This window comes from Leuciscus leuciscus (assembly GCF_965113295.1).
Source record: "Leuciscus leuciscus genome assembly, chromosome: 24".
NCBI classification, from domain to species: Eukaryota; Metazoa; Chordata; class Actinopteri; order Cypriniformes; family Leuciscidae; genus Leuciscus; species Leuciscus leuciscus.
Genome location: NC_138723.1, coordinates 14,802,243 through 14,816,614, shown reverse-complemented (window position 1 = coordinate 14,816,614; position 14,372 = coordinate 14,802,243). Strand labels below are relative to the sequence as shown.

General features: G+C 34.7%; 1 protein-coding gene and 1 long non-coding RNA gene across 2 annotated transcripts in view; both read left to right on the top strand.

The window, feature by feature from the left end:
• The first annotated feature begins 3,564 nt into the window (after positions 1–3,564).
• Positions 3,565–14,372, top strand: part of LOC309488897 (uncharacterized protein) — a 41,327-nt gene continuing 30,519 nt past the window's right edge. Inside the window, exons 1-6 of the mRNA XM_082157315.1 lie at positions 3,565–3,810; positions 10,176–10,284; positions 10,536–10,566; positions 10,827–10,945; positions 12,420–12,450; positions 12,992–13,195. Of these exons, the coding sequence (XP_082013441.1) occupies positions 3,626–3,810; positions 10,176–10,284; positions 10,536–10,566; positions 10,827–10,945; positions 12,420–12,450; positions 12,992–13,195 (679 nt within the window). The 5' untranslated portion in view covers positions 3,565–3,625. The remainder of the gene's footprint in view (positions 3,811–10,175; positions 10,285–10,535; positions 10,567–10,826; positions 10,946–12,419; positions 12,451–12,991; positions 13,196–14,372) is intronic.
• On the top strand, positions 6,542–8,392 carry LOC309489549. Its single transcript, XR_014202448.1, has 3 exons — positions 6,542–7,341; positions 7,428–7,484; positions 7,579–8,392. It is a non-coding gene; the product is annotated as an uncharacterized lncRNA (long non-coding RNA).

The following is a 14,372-nucleotide window of genomic DNA, read 5'->3' as shown; positions in this document are numbered from 1 at the left end:
GCTTTGCTCACTGGCATGCCTAAGAAAAAACGCCTGGGACTGTTTGTAAAAAAAGTTCATTATTTCATTGTTCTTTACACATTTGATTGAACAATTACAAATGTCTGTCAAGCAAAGTGTTTGAAAAATATATTTTTTTTGTTCAAAAACTGTTCACTATTGTTGTGTGAGGTGTGATTTTCAGTAATGACAAAAATCAAATTTATGTTTTTGAAATTCTCAAGTTTATTGTACATTTTTCACTCATACTTCCTTTATAAACACATTACATGCATGCTTATATTAGCTTAGGGTCCTCTGAATCCATAGATACCAAACACATGGTGTTCCATCTCCATTACATATGGTTTAGAAGCCCAAATGTAAAAATAGAGAAAACGGACCAAAGAGGGCTTAGTCCCCAGAAATCAGCTTTCTCTGTCATGGGTTTAAATAGTTCTAGACTTAGTCTAGTCCAGAGTTTAATAAGCTGATTTCCTGGAGGAAGACTAGAGCTACTCAATGACTAAATTGAGGCTTAAAGGGTTCATTCTAAAGGGTTAAAGGGTTAGTAGGGTAGGTATGTAAAGCGATTTGGTGGCCATAGGTCTGTGAAAGCGCTATATAAATGCAGTCCTTTTACCATTTACCATTTACCAGTTCACCCAAAAATGAAAATTATGTCAGTAATTACTCACCCTCATGTTGTTCCAACCATAGATATCATATAATAAAGGCTAGATGTCTCGTCCGCGCTGCTGGCCAATGGAGGTCGATGTCCGCACACGGCGGCCATCTTGCCACAGGGAGCTCGCTCACTCGTAACATTGTGTTTTAATGGTGCACGTACTTTTAAATAACCATAACTTGCTCAGTTTTCTACCGATTTTCAAACGGTTTGGTTTGTTATAAACGTCAGAGATGTAGTTACGACACTGCATACATATTGCATCTTTCATGCATACTTCCATATGAAAGAATTATAGCCACGTTAATAACGTTTGTAAGAAACCAAACCGTTTGTAAATCCGTCAAGATTTCAGCGAGATAAGAGGATTTGTGTGCGTGCTGATCACTCACCTTAATTCAGATACCACAGAGCTCGCCAGAAAGCTTCCCTGTGACAAGATGGCCGCCGGTGATGCCGTTCGAGACTCCGCCAGAGAATGTCTAATAAGGCGAAAAGTTTCACTCTCAGTAAACTTCCGGCTTCTGAACTGGTTGCAGTTCCACTCTGATTCCATATGAGGGCGCTCACAGGACGAGTGCAGAATGAATGGAGGTCTATGGAGCTATAGCCATCAAAATCCACTTTTCTCAGGATATAATATTTTGTCTAGTAATTTGAATGTTGTATTCGAAAGGAGATGCAAAGAAATTTGACATTGCTGGGTGTTAGATTTTTTAGAGTCACTTATTTGCTTTAAAAAGTATTTTAAAGTGTCAATGACGTCATACACATCGTACGACCAGAGATACTGCTTTACGGCAATCCTTCAGTCACTTTGGTGCTTTCGCGCTCTGCACTTTCTTTTCTCTCGAGGCTTCGACAACACAGCTGACACAGGTAAATACACGTGCTATAAGAGTTTTTGTTTTGTTTGTTTCTGGTCCGGCTTCGGATGCCACGATATCATCAAGCGGTATCTCTGGTCGTAATCAGTCCTTCACTGACCAATCAGTGTTCATTAGCAGAATGCTAGCGTGTTATGGGCAACAACAACTCAACCTGTAAGAAATCGGAAGGATATAAGTACTCGTTCATTCAACTTTCGACCTATAACCCATGTTGAACTTGCAAAACCTACAATCAAATCTGAGATTTCTCAACGGCAATCGGGTGAAAGAGACAAATTTAGCCGTCTAGCCCCATAGACTCCCATTCATTTTGCACTCATGGGCGATCGCCCCCAGTGGAACTCTGGTGGAACTACAACCACAATTCGGTACAATAGGACTTAATAGGGAGTGGGCAGGCTCTCCGTAGACGGGCTCTGACTCCGCCTTAAGACATCTAGCCTTATATGGATATCTATGGTTCCAACCCCGTAAGACTTTCATTCATCTTCGGAACACAAATTAATATATTTTTAATGAAATCTGAGAGCTGGCTCACTCCTTCATAGGCTCCTAGGTAATTTCATCTGCCGGCCCAGCAAAGTTAGAGCACTACTCCATCTGTCCACAGTGTCCAGATCCAGATCCTCTGTCAAAGTCCATGCATGTTGATATGCTTTCCTCTTAAGTTTTGGTTCAGGTCAGGGGACTGGGATGGCCATGCAGATTTTTTTTTTTTTTTTTTTTTTTTTTGTGGTTGTTGATTTTTGTCATCTATATGAATCAGTGACTTCAGTGTTATCAGACAGTCAGGAAAAGGTTATACTGCCATCTGTTGGTTGTATGGTACTATTAAAGGCCTTATGATGAACCAATTAAGGTATTATGATTATAATTCACTGCTGGAAACTAATTTGTACCGAACTTTGTGTGACTTTGCAGGAAAAAATTAAATAACCACGTGCAGTTCATTTACACAGTTTAACACAAACTAATAAATAAGCATTATTTTGAGTCATTGCACAAACATTACAAATGCACAGTATTTAGCTGCCTTGTTTATAGGCATTGCATACTATTGGGCAGTTAAATGATTGATTTTAATTGGTTGATGAACATTATGAGGTGTGCAATTATTTTCCATAAAATGCACAGAAGTATAGTTCCAGGCAGGTCTGACATGTTTTTTTTTTTTTTTTTTACCTTTATTTAACCAGGACAATCCCATTGAGATTAAGAACCTCTTTTGGAAGGGTGACCTGGTCAAGACAGGCAGCAGCATATACAAAATAATACAAACACATAGGTACAGACAAATGACACAGAAAACTAAATCTAACACTTCATACAATCATTTTAAATCATTTTTACAATCTAAAAACATTTACATATTAAGGCATCTGCCTCTACGTCTTTCATTTTTGTTCCATATCACTTCTCCAAGTTATTTCAGTAATTTCAAATGTCCTTACGACAGCAAAATAATCAAAACCCACAAATACAGTAGCTATATGATTAAAAAAAATGGCAAACTATACGCTTTCCCCTCACGAAATTACGTTGTATTATGGAAAGCACGCCCTCTTTCTCCCGCTCCCTCTCCCTCTCCCATACAAACACACACACCCGCAGTGGATATAAAAAGTCTATTAAAACAGCTGTTTTTTTGTTATGCAAAATTAAACAAAGATAAATTATATCAGAACTTCTGTTTAATGTAAATTCACATTTAATGTAAAAATTCCAACCTATGCAATGCCACTGAAAACCAAAGTGACACATTTGAGAAGAGAAATATTAAAATCATATTCAATATCGCATTATAGGCTACCGATTCCGAACGGCATTAGTGTGCACTCCCTCTTGTGGTATATGTAGGCTACTAAAAACGGAGGTTTTTCCTTTGCGTTTTTCACTGCAACGTTGTCAAAACGATCCCCTTTCACACGAATCCACACGGTGTAGTATAACGCCCCATCAGTTTCACAATACAATATCTCAGAAACAAAAGTGAAAATAAGCAGGAGGGCGGGATTCACCCATTAACATTGACTCCCGAGTCATTTCCTCATAAACCAGAACGATAACGATGCCGATGGACGAATATCCCCTCACTGTCGAGGGAGACTGGGGAACTGAACACGCTAAAAGTGTGAAAAATAAACTTCATATTCACTTTCAGAGTAAGAAGAAATCCCAGGGAGGAGACTGCGTCGTGCAATATAATGGCGAGAGCAACTCTGCTACGATCCTGTTCAAATCATCTGACAGTAAGTGCTAAACACAAAAGCATAACATGTTAACAAAATAACACGTTTTTACATATATTTATAATATTTTAATGTAATAAATGTAATAGGCTAATAAAACTACTCTAATTAACCATCACTTTCACTGTCAATTAAAAAGAAGGAAGGAAATATGAGAACCATTAGGCACAACAACAACAACAAAAATATCTTCCATTTGTGAGAGAAAAATGTTGTATTGTTGTGATGTGATCTGACTAAGTGTGATTGTTTGTGTTTAAGTCCGAGATGCCGTACACTCTTAAAAGAGATTGAACCTTTGGGGTTCAAAAAAGAACTTTAAAGTGAAAATATGAACTTCTAACTATGAAAAAGGTTCAAAGTTGAACCTATAGGTTCTATAATGATCCACTGATTATTTGGCACATGTTTTCAGTTCATTTTAGAACCTTTGTTGTGGCAGAAGGGTTCATATAAGAACCTGGCCTGTTGTCAAGGTTCCTTTTTGAACCTTATAAGTGCCTTAAAATATTGTTTTATTTTGTTATTAGGCCCTTGCTTTGCTATTAGCCCCTGAACATACAAGAATGGAACTTTTAAATTTGTACACATTCAAAGCACTTGATCAATAAAGATGCTCCATTATTGTTGTTCACCTGTTAGTTTAAAAAATACTTTGCACAAGTATAAGCAAAACTACAGCCCTGAAAAAACCCTGCTTTCAGGTAGATAAATACAACATTTTGTTTATAGAGAAGTCAATAAATTATAATTCAGTAAACATTCATCAAAAAAGAATTTCTGTAAATTGCAAAGTGAACTACAAACCTTTGTTCTTATATATATATATATATATATTATGTCATATACAATTTGATGAAAGTGATGCTTTTGAAAACATATTTCTGACAATAAATGAAAGATTTTTTAAATGGCATGTCTATTTTGTCTCCGCGGAGCTGAGATGAGAACAATCGGAACACGGCCGTCTTGTTCAGCTGCTTAATCTCGTTGTCAGTCGACCATGATCGCGCACCGCTCGTGCATGCCATGCGCGTATAGGCTAGCCTACTACTCAGAACTCCGACACGGATAAATAAATGTACGCAGCAATATATAATGAATGTTCCTTTGAGATCCGTAGTTGCGCGGGATGTGGAAGCGCGCAAAAGTTCCAGAACCTTTTACTGCCCTAAAAAAAAAAAATTCACGCTGCCGGCCGCCGCTGCAGCAGCAGCAGATCAATTTGGTCAAGTTCAGCACAACGTAAGGAAACAACAAGGTAAGGAAAATAAGACTAAATGTGTAATCAAGTGATTACTGATTAACAGTCCTAATGTAAATGCTAAATGTCCTAAAACCTGTTGATAGGCTACTACAACAATGCAAAGTATATGCTCTTAACCTTGCAGTTTTTATCATGTAAGACTCAATTTCTCCATTTCTTTGCACATAACTCTCCAGAAAGTGCCATTTAATGGTTTATTTAAAAAAAAAAAAATAGGCCTATATATATATATATTTTACATAGTTTTCTTTTTTCTTTTCTTTTTTTGATACAGAAATAGGCCTAATCTATTGAAACGTTGGGCTATTAATTAATTACTCTTGGATTCTTCTAACAAAAATGACATCCAAGAAGTAATAATAATATCAATAATAATTATTATTATTATATTTTTTTTATTATGCATAACAATAATACTGTTCTGATTAGCCTACTATTTATTTTATTTTATATTAATAGTAGGCTAATAACATGCCTACCTATTATTATTATTATTAAAAGTTTTGAAAATTTGTACAATGTAGGCTATTTGTTTCCACACAAAAATCAGAACACATAAACCTCAATAACATATTAATTTTTGTTTAGCCACTTTAATTGTGCTACTAAATAATATCAATTCATTAATAATTTAATAATTTTTTTACGTAAATCACAAAATCTTCAATGGTCTGTGAAAAAAAACAAAAAACGTTTAAACCGTTATTTTGTTGCGCGACTCGCGTGACGTCAGCTGATGGACTACTAGAAGATCGACGGTAAATATTTTAGGTAAGTCACAAATAACATGTCAAAATAACTATAAACATTGATATCTGCGATAATATAATGAGTGTAGTGTGTCATAATAAGGTTTGAGCTCATTTTGTGACTCTATTATCGACAGTAAGATCGCAAAATTGATTGGATTCAGACATTGAAAAAAGGTAAGAAAAAAACAAGAACAATTTGTGGTTTATATTTGTTTTGTTTGTTTTTACCTCTACCTCCTCATTTTTATTTTAGTAACAATATAACGTTAGTAATACAAAGCATTTTTAGTTGGCTTATGGATATAAGGCCTAAGCTATAATCTTTTTAATTATTTACATCAGTGGTTCTTAACTAAAATTCATTACTAATTCTAGCTAATTAACGTTATTCAGTATAACCGTTTTGAACGCAGAAAACTTAACGGTATAACGTTATACATATAGCCTATATAATTTGTTGTATTACAAAATGTTTAGGGATAGTTCACCCAAAAATTAACATTCTGTCATCAGTTACTCAAATTGTCAAACCTTTATAATTTTCTTTGTTCTGATGAACACTAAGGAAGACATTTTGACGAATATTTGTAAACCAAGCAGATCTGAGGAACCATTTACTTCCATAGTAGGAAAAAATATATACTATGGAAGTCAATAGTTCCAGTTAACTGTTTGGTTACTGACATTCTTCAAAATATCTTCCTTTGTGTTCAGGAGAAGAAATAAATTCATACAGGTTTAAAACAACTTGAGGGTGAGTAAATTATGACAGAATTTTCATTTTAAAGTGAACTATCCCTTTAAAATTCTTCAAAGTCAGCAGAACAAAGCAAGTATACAAGTTATACAGGTTTAGAAATCAGAGTAACTGATGACAGAATGTTCTTTTTGGGTGAACCAAAAACCTTTATGCACTGTTCGATTTCTGGTTACAGCCTGTATGGTACGGGTAAAATTGACCCTAATTGGATTCAATACAATTCCCCAAAAATCATGCTATGAAAAAACAAAAACACAATCAGGTACAAATAGTTAACTTTTAATATCAATGCTTTTCACACATTACAAAGAATAAATATATGAATTTATGATTTATAAAAATGCTTTGAGAATTGACAGTCTCAGATGCCCATATATGGCAAAAAAAAAAAAAAAAAAACTCTTTTTTTTTCAGGTATCCAACAAGTGAACAATACAACAAGGTGTGTTCAGCCCTTGTTACTAAATACCAATTCTTGAGAGACAGGACAGGAAGGGGATATGTAAGAACATGATGTTTTTCAATTTCATAAACCCTTTAATACTTCCTTGATATTGTTATCTTGAAGGTTATACATGTTTAATTAATATTTTTCAATTGAAGGAGTCATGGCATGAGATTCTTAAGAACAAATTCAAGAAAGAAAGATCACCCTTGGTTGACATTGAAGAGATAAATAAAGTTCGCAGCAGATTCAGGAAAGTAAAGAACCAGATGATTTCTCAGAGCATCCAACAGACAAGTGTCACCAATAAGGTAACTAATAAAGAAATAAGTATGCCAAATGATACTACACCTTAATGGATATCTACAGTAATAGATGTCTTTATTTATTTTTTTAGACTGAGGATCTATCAGGTATCCAAGACAAGCACCAAAAGAGACAAAGGTCTGAAGAGGTAAGAGTCACAAATAGAATACTCTTCAGGATTTAAGAATAGGTATGTTATTTAAGAATAGCATACCTATAAGTATGTTTTTTTGTGTGGAAAGAGTGAATCAGGAGAAGATGAATACAGCATAGGGATCCACTTGGAGAAAATGAGAACAGAATGCTTGAAGAGGACACCAAATAGCCGACTTTTACAAGACTGCATGGCACGGACGAGGAATGAGAGGGCAGACTACGTGAAACATCACTCCACAAAAGAAATACTATCACGCTATCCAGCCCTTAAAATCCCCTCAATTGTGAGTAGAATTGTATTCCAAATTATGACTTCAAAGCAATGAACATTTGCGTATTTGAACATTTTTGTTAATATTTTTTTTTCCTTAATAGCTTGTATTAGAGTTTGAAAGCATACTTGATGCAAACATTGAAAAGAACATTCTGAAAAATCTTGCCCTGGTGGCACCGAAAGTTATTAATGAGTGCCACAGAAGAGAAGTCGGGGTGGATATTTGTGCTGAGTTGGCTGAAGCGAAAAAAAACCCATATTGAATTGGCACACAAAGGTAATATATATAAATGAAAATGTAATCAATTTGTTTTTATGGATAGTAAATACAATTTTGCAATTAACACTAAACTACCCATATTTTTACACTTTTACATTTAAGGTCTCTCAATGGCTGCTGCTGTCCTGCTGCTTCCACTTTTATTCAAAGAGAGTCCAAGATCTCTCTATATTATCAATGTGGTATAGTACACTTGTGTGGGTGTGTAAATACATGATGTAAATACAATAAATGGGTTAATAATATTTATTGTGAATATTCAGTTGCATTCTGTTCGTTTTTTTCATGATATATAATATTCTATAATCTATATTCTCTATATTCTATTCCAGTTTTAATAAGTCTTCATTTGTACTTTGTCCTGTGTTCACATTTGTATATGCCTATATTAAATAAATATTTCAAGAAGAATAATAGGTTGTGTCTGTGTTGTGAAATGGGATTAAAGTAGTAATGTATAATAATAATAATAATAATAATACATATATATATTAGAGGTCGACCGATTCATCGGTTTTGCCGATTAATCGGCGCCGATAGTTGATTGGTGGAACTATCGTTATCGGCAAAAATACATACCGATAGTTTTTCCTGGTTGCGTCCGTTGCTGGAGCGGCTGAGAAGCGCGCGCTGTCATTCATTACACAGTAAGAGAGAGCTGAGAAGGGTCTGCTGGCATCATGCAGTACAAGAGCGGCCTCTAGAGGTGTAATAAAAACTATCGCTGATGCCTCGTGTTGTTTATTTCGACACGTGATGCTGCGTGCTGCACTGAGAGCACACGCTGCGTGGAGAGCGCTGACATCAGATGCGCGTTTAAAGCACCGACAGCTAAAAGGTAGTCTATGTATACAGTACATTTTGTCATATCATTATAAAGTGATTCATTTGTTGACTAAATGCTGCATTAGTAGAGAAAGAACAGCACAACAGTATGTTTGTTTGCCTTCGAGGCTGAGAGGACGCTAACATTAGTAACGTTACCTCAAGCGGTTAAAACACTGACAAAAATAAACGTAAGTCCGACCCGAATGTTTAATGTCACAATTGTTACCTCTATTTGCATTAGTTTATATCCAGCTGGTCACTTTTATGCATTTAATATGCACAGAAGTTGCATATTTAAAGCTAGAGATGTAAGATAGCAAACTGATATGTTCATACAGCCGACAGAAACACAAACAAATCAGAAAAGCATTCGATTTCGGTTATTTTTTTCATCATCACTTTAATACGTTTTGTTATTTTGATAAAATAATTGATCAAGTGTTTATAAAATAGAAGCAAAAGTGTGAGACTATACATTTAATATTTATGTCATTTCAATGCTCTGGCATTGTAGATATTTAAGCATGACTGTTTGGATATGAAATGATAACACTTACAATAAAATTCCATATGTAACATTAACTAAGGTTAATAACTTCTGTATAAGGATTGTTCATTATTTGTTAATTAACATGTACTAATACATTTTTAAATTAAGGTTTTTATTTGTTAACCATAGTTAATGCACTATCAAACTAACATGAATGATCAAGGTGCAATTGTATTGCTCAAATATTATACCGATCAAATTTTGTTACTTTTTTATTCATTAAGTTGGCTTGAAAAATAACAGTTTAATAGTTACATTTTGAATATAACTGGTTTTATTGGTTATTTAGAGTATTACTTTTGGTTTCAGTTTGAATGAATGTCTTTTATTGACTTCAATATTTATTCATATTATATATTTATTTCATTTAGCATGTTTTCATGGTTCAATACAGTTTTATTATTTTTATAATAAAGTTCAGCACTGTTTTACTTGGAGTGCTATGTTTGTTTTTATCCAGTATCAATTTTAAAAACTATCGGTTGATTAATCGGTTATCGGCAAGTATGGCCCAACCTAGCTATCGTTATCGGTAAAATCCACTATCGGTCGACCTCTACTATATATACATACCAAAAGTGTGTATAAAAAGGTTCAAAATGGAACCCATGCGGTTCATTAATGCACCTTTAAGTAAAGGTTCCAATTAGAACCTTTTCAAAAAGGTTCAAAAATGAACCTTCAGGTTCCCCCACAGTTGCAATTTCCAGGAACCTCAAAAGGTTCATTTTTGAACCTTTTCTTCTTAGAGTGTACTCCTTCAGGAAGAACACATTATTACTATTGACAGTCAGAAAATCAAGCTGAAAGTGTACAAACCCAGTGATGCAGAGAAACAAGCAGACAGCACCGGACAAAAGGTGAGTGTAATTAGACGTTACAAAATAGTTCTACAAATCCCTTTAGACTGCATCAAGTAAATACTATTTATGAACAATATGGTCTATCATAAAAATGTATGGTACAGACATGTTTTACAGTTTCTTTAAAAAGATGGTTGTCATTTCTCTATATTGTTGAAAGAGGGCGGAGAGAACAAATAACATACTCTATATGTTTAGTAGTGTTCTCCATTAATGTAGTCATAAATGCTTTATATGTTTGTGTACAGACGGAGCAGGCATGTGGAAATCAGAACCCAAGTAAGTCAATCATCTGAACTTTGTCTCCAGCTGCTTGCATCATGTGATCTTTTATTAGTTTAGGTTATCTTACTGTTATTGCCCATGTATTTACTTATTTTCAGTTGTAAATACATCAGTCATGTAGTTACTGTACCTAATTTGTACAAAATCTTATTTTGCTGTATAGTTGCTTATATAGGGAGTCCTTAACTCCTTCCATTTACAAGAGAAAAATGTGTTGTGGTGTTTCTGACTAAGCGTGATTGTTTGCATTTAAGGCCAAGATGACGTGCTCTCCCGGGCAAAACATATTAATACCACTGACAGTCATCAAATCAAGTTGAAAGAGTTCAAATCCAGTGATGCAGAGAAACAGGCAGACAGCAATGGACAAAGAGTGAGTTGACATATTTTAAAAATGCCAAATTAGGAACAACAGTGCTTTTCCAAACAAACCATGGACAATTGGCAAGTGCAAACCAAACCCTTTAGATTATTTCAAGCAGTGGTGTAGTCTACGTGATACGCAGGTATACGCCGTATACCCACTAGAAAAGGCCAAGGATTTGCGTATACCCACTTAAAAAAGCGTGAGGATACGTAACAACTTCGTTTTGTGTCAGAACTTTCACTTTCATTCATAAATTCACCCCGTCTGAGTTTGCGAAGCGACACGGATCGAATCGCGGAATCCAGTCACAAATGGAACTTGCTATAGGGCAGAACGTCACGAATTTTGGCTATTTTGGCACACACACACACACACACACACACACACACACACACAAGCACGGGTGACTCACGCTCGTGGTGTTTTCAGCGTTTCACTGTATTGAGCTACACATGTGCATTTCATCGCAGAGCTGCTATGAGAGTCACTTGACGAGAATTTCACCATTTCATTTGATAAAACTATCGTCATTCATTCGTTTCATATACACACAGAAACTGTTATGTCTTTACGACAACCTGTCAAAATAAAAGTTCGGTATAACTTGAAGAAATTATAACAGAAATATATTACTATTGCACAGTAGAGTATACTTCAGGCCTAATAATAATAATAATAATAATAATAATAATAATAGTTTATTAAAACACACAGAAACTCAAATGTCTACAACCCACCAAAATAAAAGTTCGGTCTAACTCAAATTAATTAGAAAGAAATTGCACAGTAAAATGTATTTTAAAATAACACTTTTTTTTTTCAAAAACAGCATTTCTAAAAGTAAATTTGTATTTGTGCCTATAATGTTTAAAAAATATATTTTTTTTTGAAAATTGTCAGCTGATAAAACCTGTGCTTCAGGGACCATTATTCATATAACATCTAAGGCTAAAGGCTCTCTGGCTGAGTTAGATGGTGATTAACACTAAACAGAAGAAAATCAGTCCAGCCTCCCCAGCTGTAAATGTCATTGGCTGTTAAAGTCTTGTGTTGCTTATAATAAATTGACATGTTGATAACACTTAGTATTTCATAATGCTCTCAATTACATGTCGATGCATACTGTATGCATAGTGAGTGTGGTGGTGCTTATGGGGTGACGCTCTGGGATGGGTGAGTATGCGGCGTGAGGGGGGGGGGGGGGGTATTAGAGTATACTCACTACAAAAAACTAGACTACACCACTGATTTCAAGTCACTGCTATGGCCTATTAGAACATTAAAATATTAAATATTAAAATATTACTGTTTATGGTTGAGATGTAGACACATTTTAGAATTTCTCTATAGGAAGATGGTTGTCATTTTTCTGTAATGTCTCAAAAGGGCGGAGATTATAAAAGAACAAATAACTTGCCCTACTTGTTTAGGATGTTCTCTATTTACATATTCTAAATGTTTTACATTTGTGTGGTTTCAGATGGAGCAGGCAAGTGGATATCAGGAACCAAGTAAGTAGTCATCTGGCAATATGTAAATGTGATCTTTTTTTATTGGTTAGGTTATCTTATTTTTATAGCTAATGTCAGAGGTGGACAAAGTACACAACTTCCTTACTTGAGTGAAAGTACAGATACTACTTGTCAAATGTTACTCCGTTAAAGTTGTAAAGACCAATTTTTACTAAAGTAAAGGTACAGAAGTACTCGTTTTTAAAAATACTTGAGTATCAAAAGTAAATGTCAATGCAATGTTTTATTATTGTTGCATTGTTGTATGTAATGCTTACAGTACCTTATTCCTCTGAAGACACCTATCAGTTAGTAGTATCTGTGGAATTTAAGAGATTTTAGAATCTGATAAAACCTATAGAAATTAAACTGAATTGACGAAAAAAGACAGCCATAATCATCATTTGTATTTATTTAACACTCCTACCATCCCAACAAAAGAAATACACATCTATGTGTCATCTATGCACATTTGAATCAAGTGTTTCTATAAAAATTCAACCTGGTTTAAAACCCATTTTTTATTTGAATTTTCCTGAAGATCGAGGTGTCCTGCCATTCAAGTTGGATGTAAAGAAGCCTCAAGAGTCAAGTGCTGTGGTCTTGGAGGACCTTCCAGATGATTTTAATTCAGATGTTCTGACTCTTTTAGTGGAGAACATTACAAGTCTTTCTGAAAATGACTTTGGCATGGAATTAATACCAGAATTAGGAAAAGCAGTGGTGACCTTTAAAAATCCCGGTGGTAAGTTGTTCTACTCGTATAAAAATATACACTTATTATTTATATATTAACATTTACATTTTCACATAATAATAATAATAATAATAATTATTATTATTATTTTGTTGTTATTATTACTTTTTTCGAATGTATGTACAGTACGTGCATAACAAATTCCCTTAAAATACTTGGTCGTTAAAAACATAATTTAGCTTAATCTTGATTTATCTCTATAGATGTATACATCAGACTCTTTTTGGACTAGGGAATGAGTTCTTAGATCTGGAAGTTAGGAAAAATAACATTTTAATTTTAATTAGTTACGTCCGGTTATTGAACAAATCATTCTTTTGAACTGGTTCTTTTTAGTGCACACAATGAACCAGTTCACCAAATCAGATTGAATCATTGAAAGAGTTGCGGCCGTTTGTCAACATTGATTTACTGACTTAATCAAAACTCACTTTCTTACATGCCTGACAGCCACAGCATATCGAAATGAGCAAATACATCCTATGATGCCTAATAATGTTGATTTTTGCCAACCTTTGTTAAGGGCAATTTACACTGCACTGACAGACGTTGACAAACATGGATAATCACCAGATCTCAGACATTCCATGACCCAAAAAACAGTGATTCAACATGTTTAATTCTTTCTTTCTTTTGTTTATTGATATAGCAATGCTAAGTACAACCGAGGTTGCCCAAAGTGCTTTACATGAAAATAAAAAGAATAAAAGATAAAATATAAAACGTACATATTAACAACTCTCACACCACAGACACCACATATACCACATTGAGATTACCTGTTATAAGCGGTCAATGATAAATGCGCCTTGAGCAAGTTCCTGAATACTGATATAGATAGAGCAGATTGCTAGGCTACTGATATAGATTTAGCGCGAATGGGCTTGAATCAAAAAGGACCTTGGTAGGGTCATTTGGCTGGCCAAACACAATGACCTCAGTTTTGTCCTCGTCTAAGATTAAGAATTTTTTTGCCATCCAGTTTTTAACATCATTTTGGCAAGCTAAAAGACAATCCAAATATTTCGTCAGGTGCCTTATATAAACATATAAATAGACAGGGCCGGATTAACAATTTCCTGGGCCCTGGGCAACAAGACTCAAGGCCCCCCGTAGTTAGGGGGGTTCGGGGGCATGCTCCCCCGAGAAATTTTGGATTTCTCTG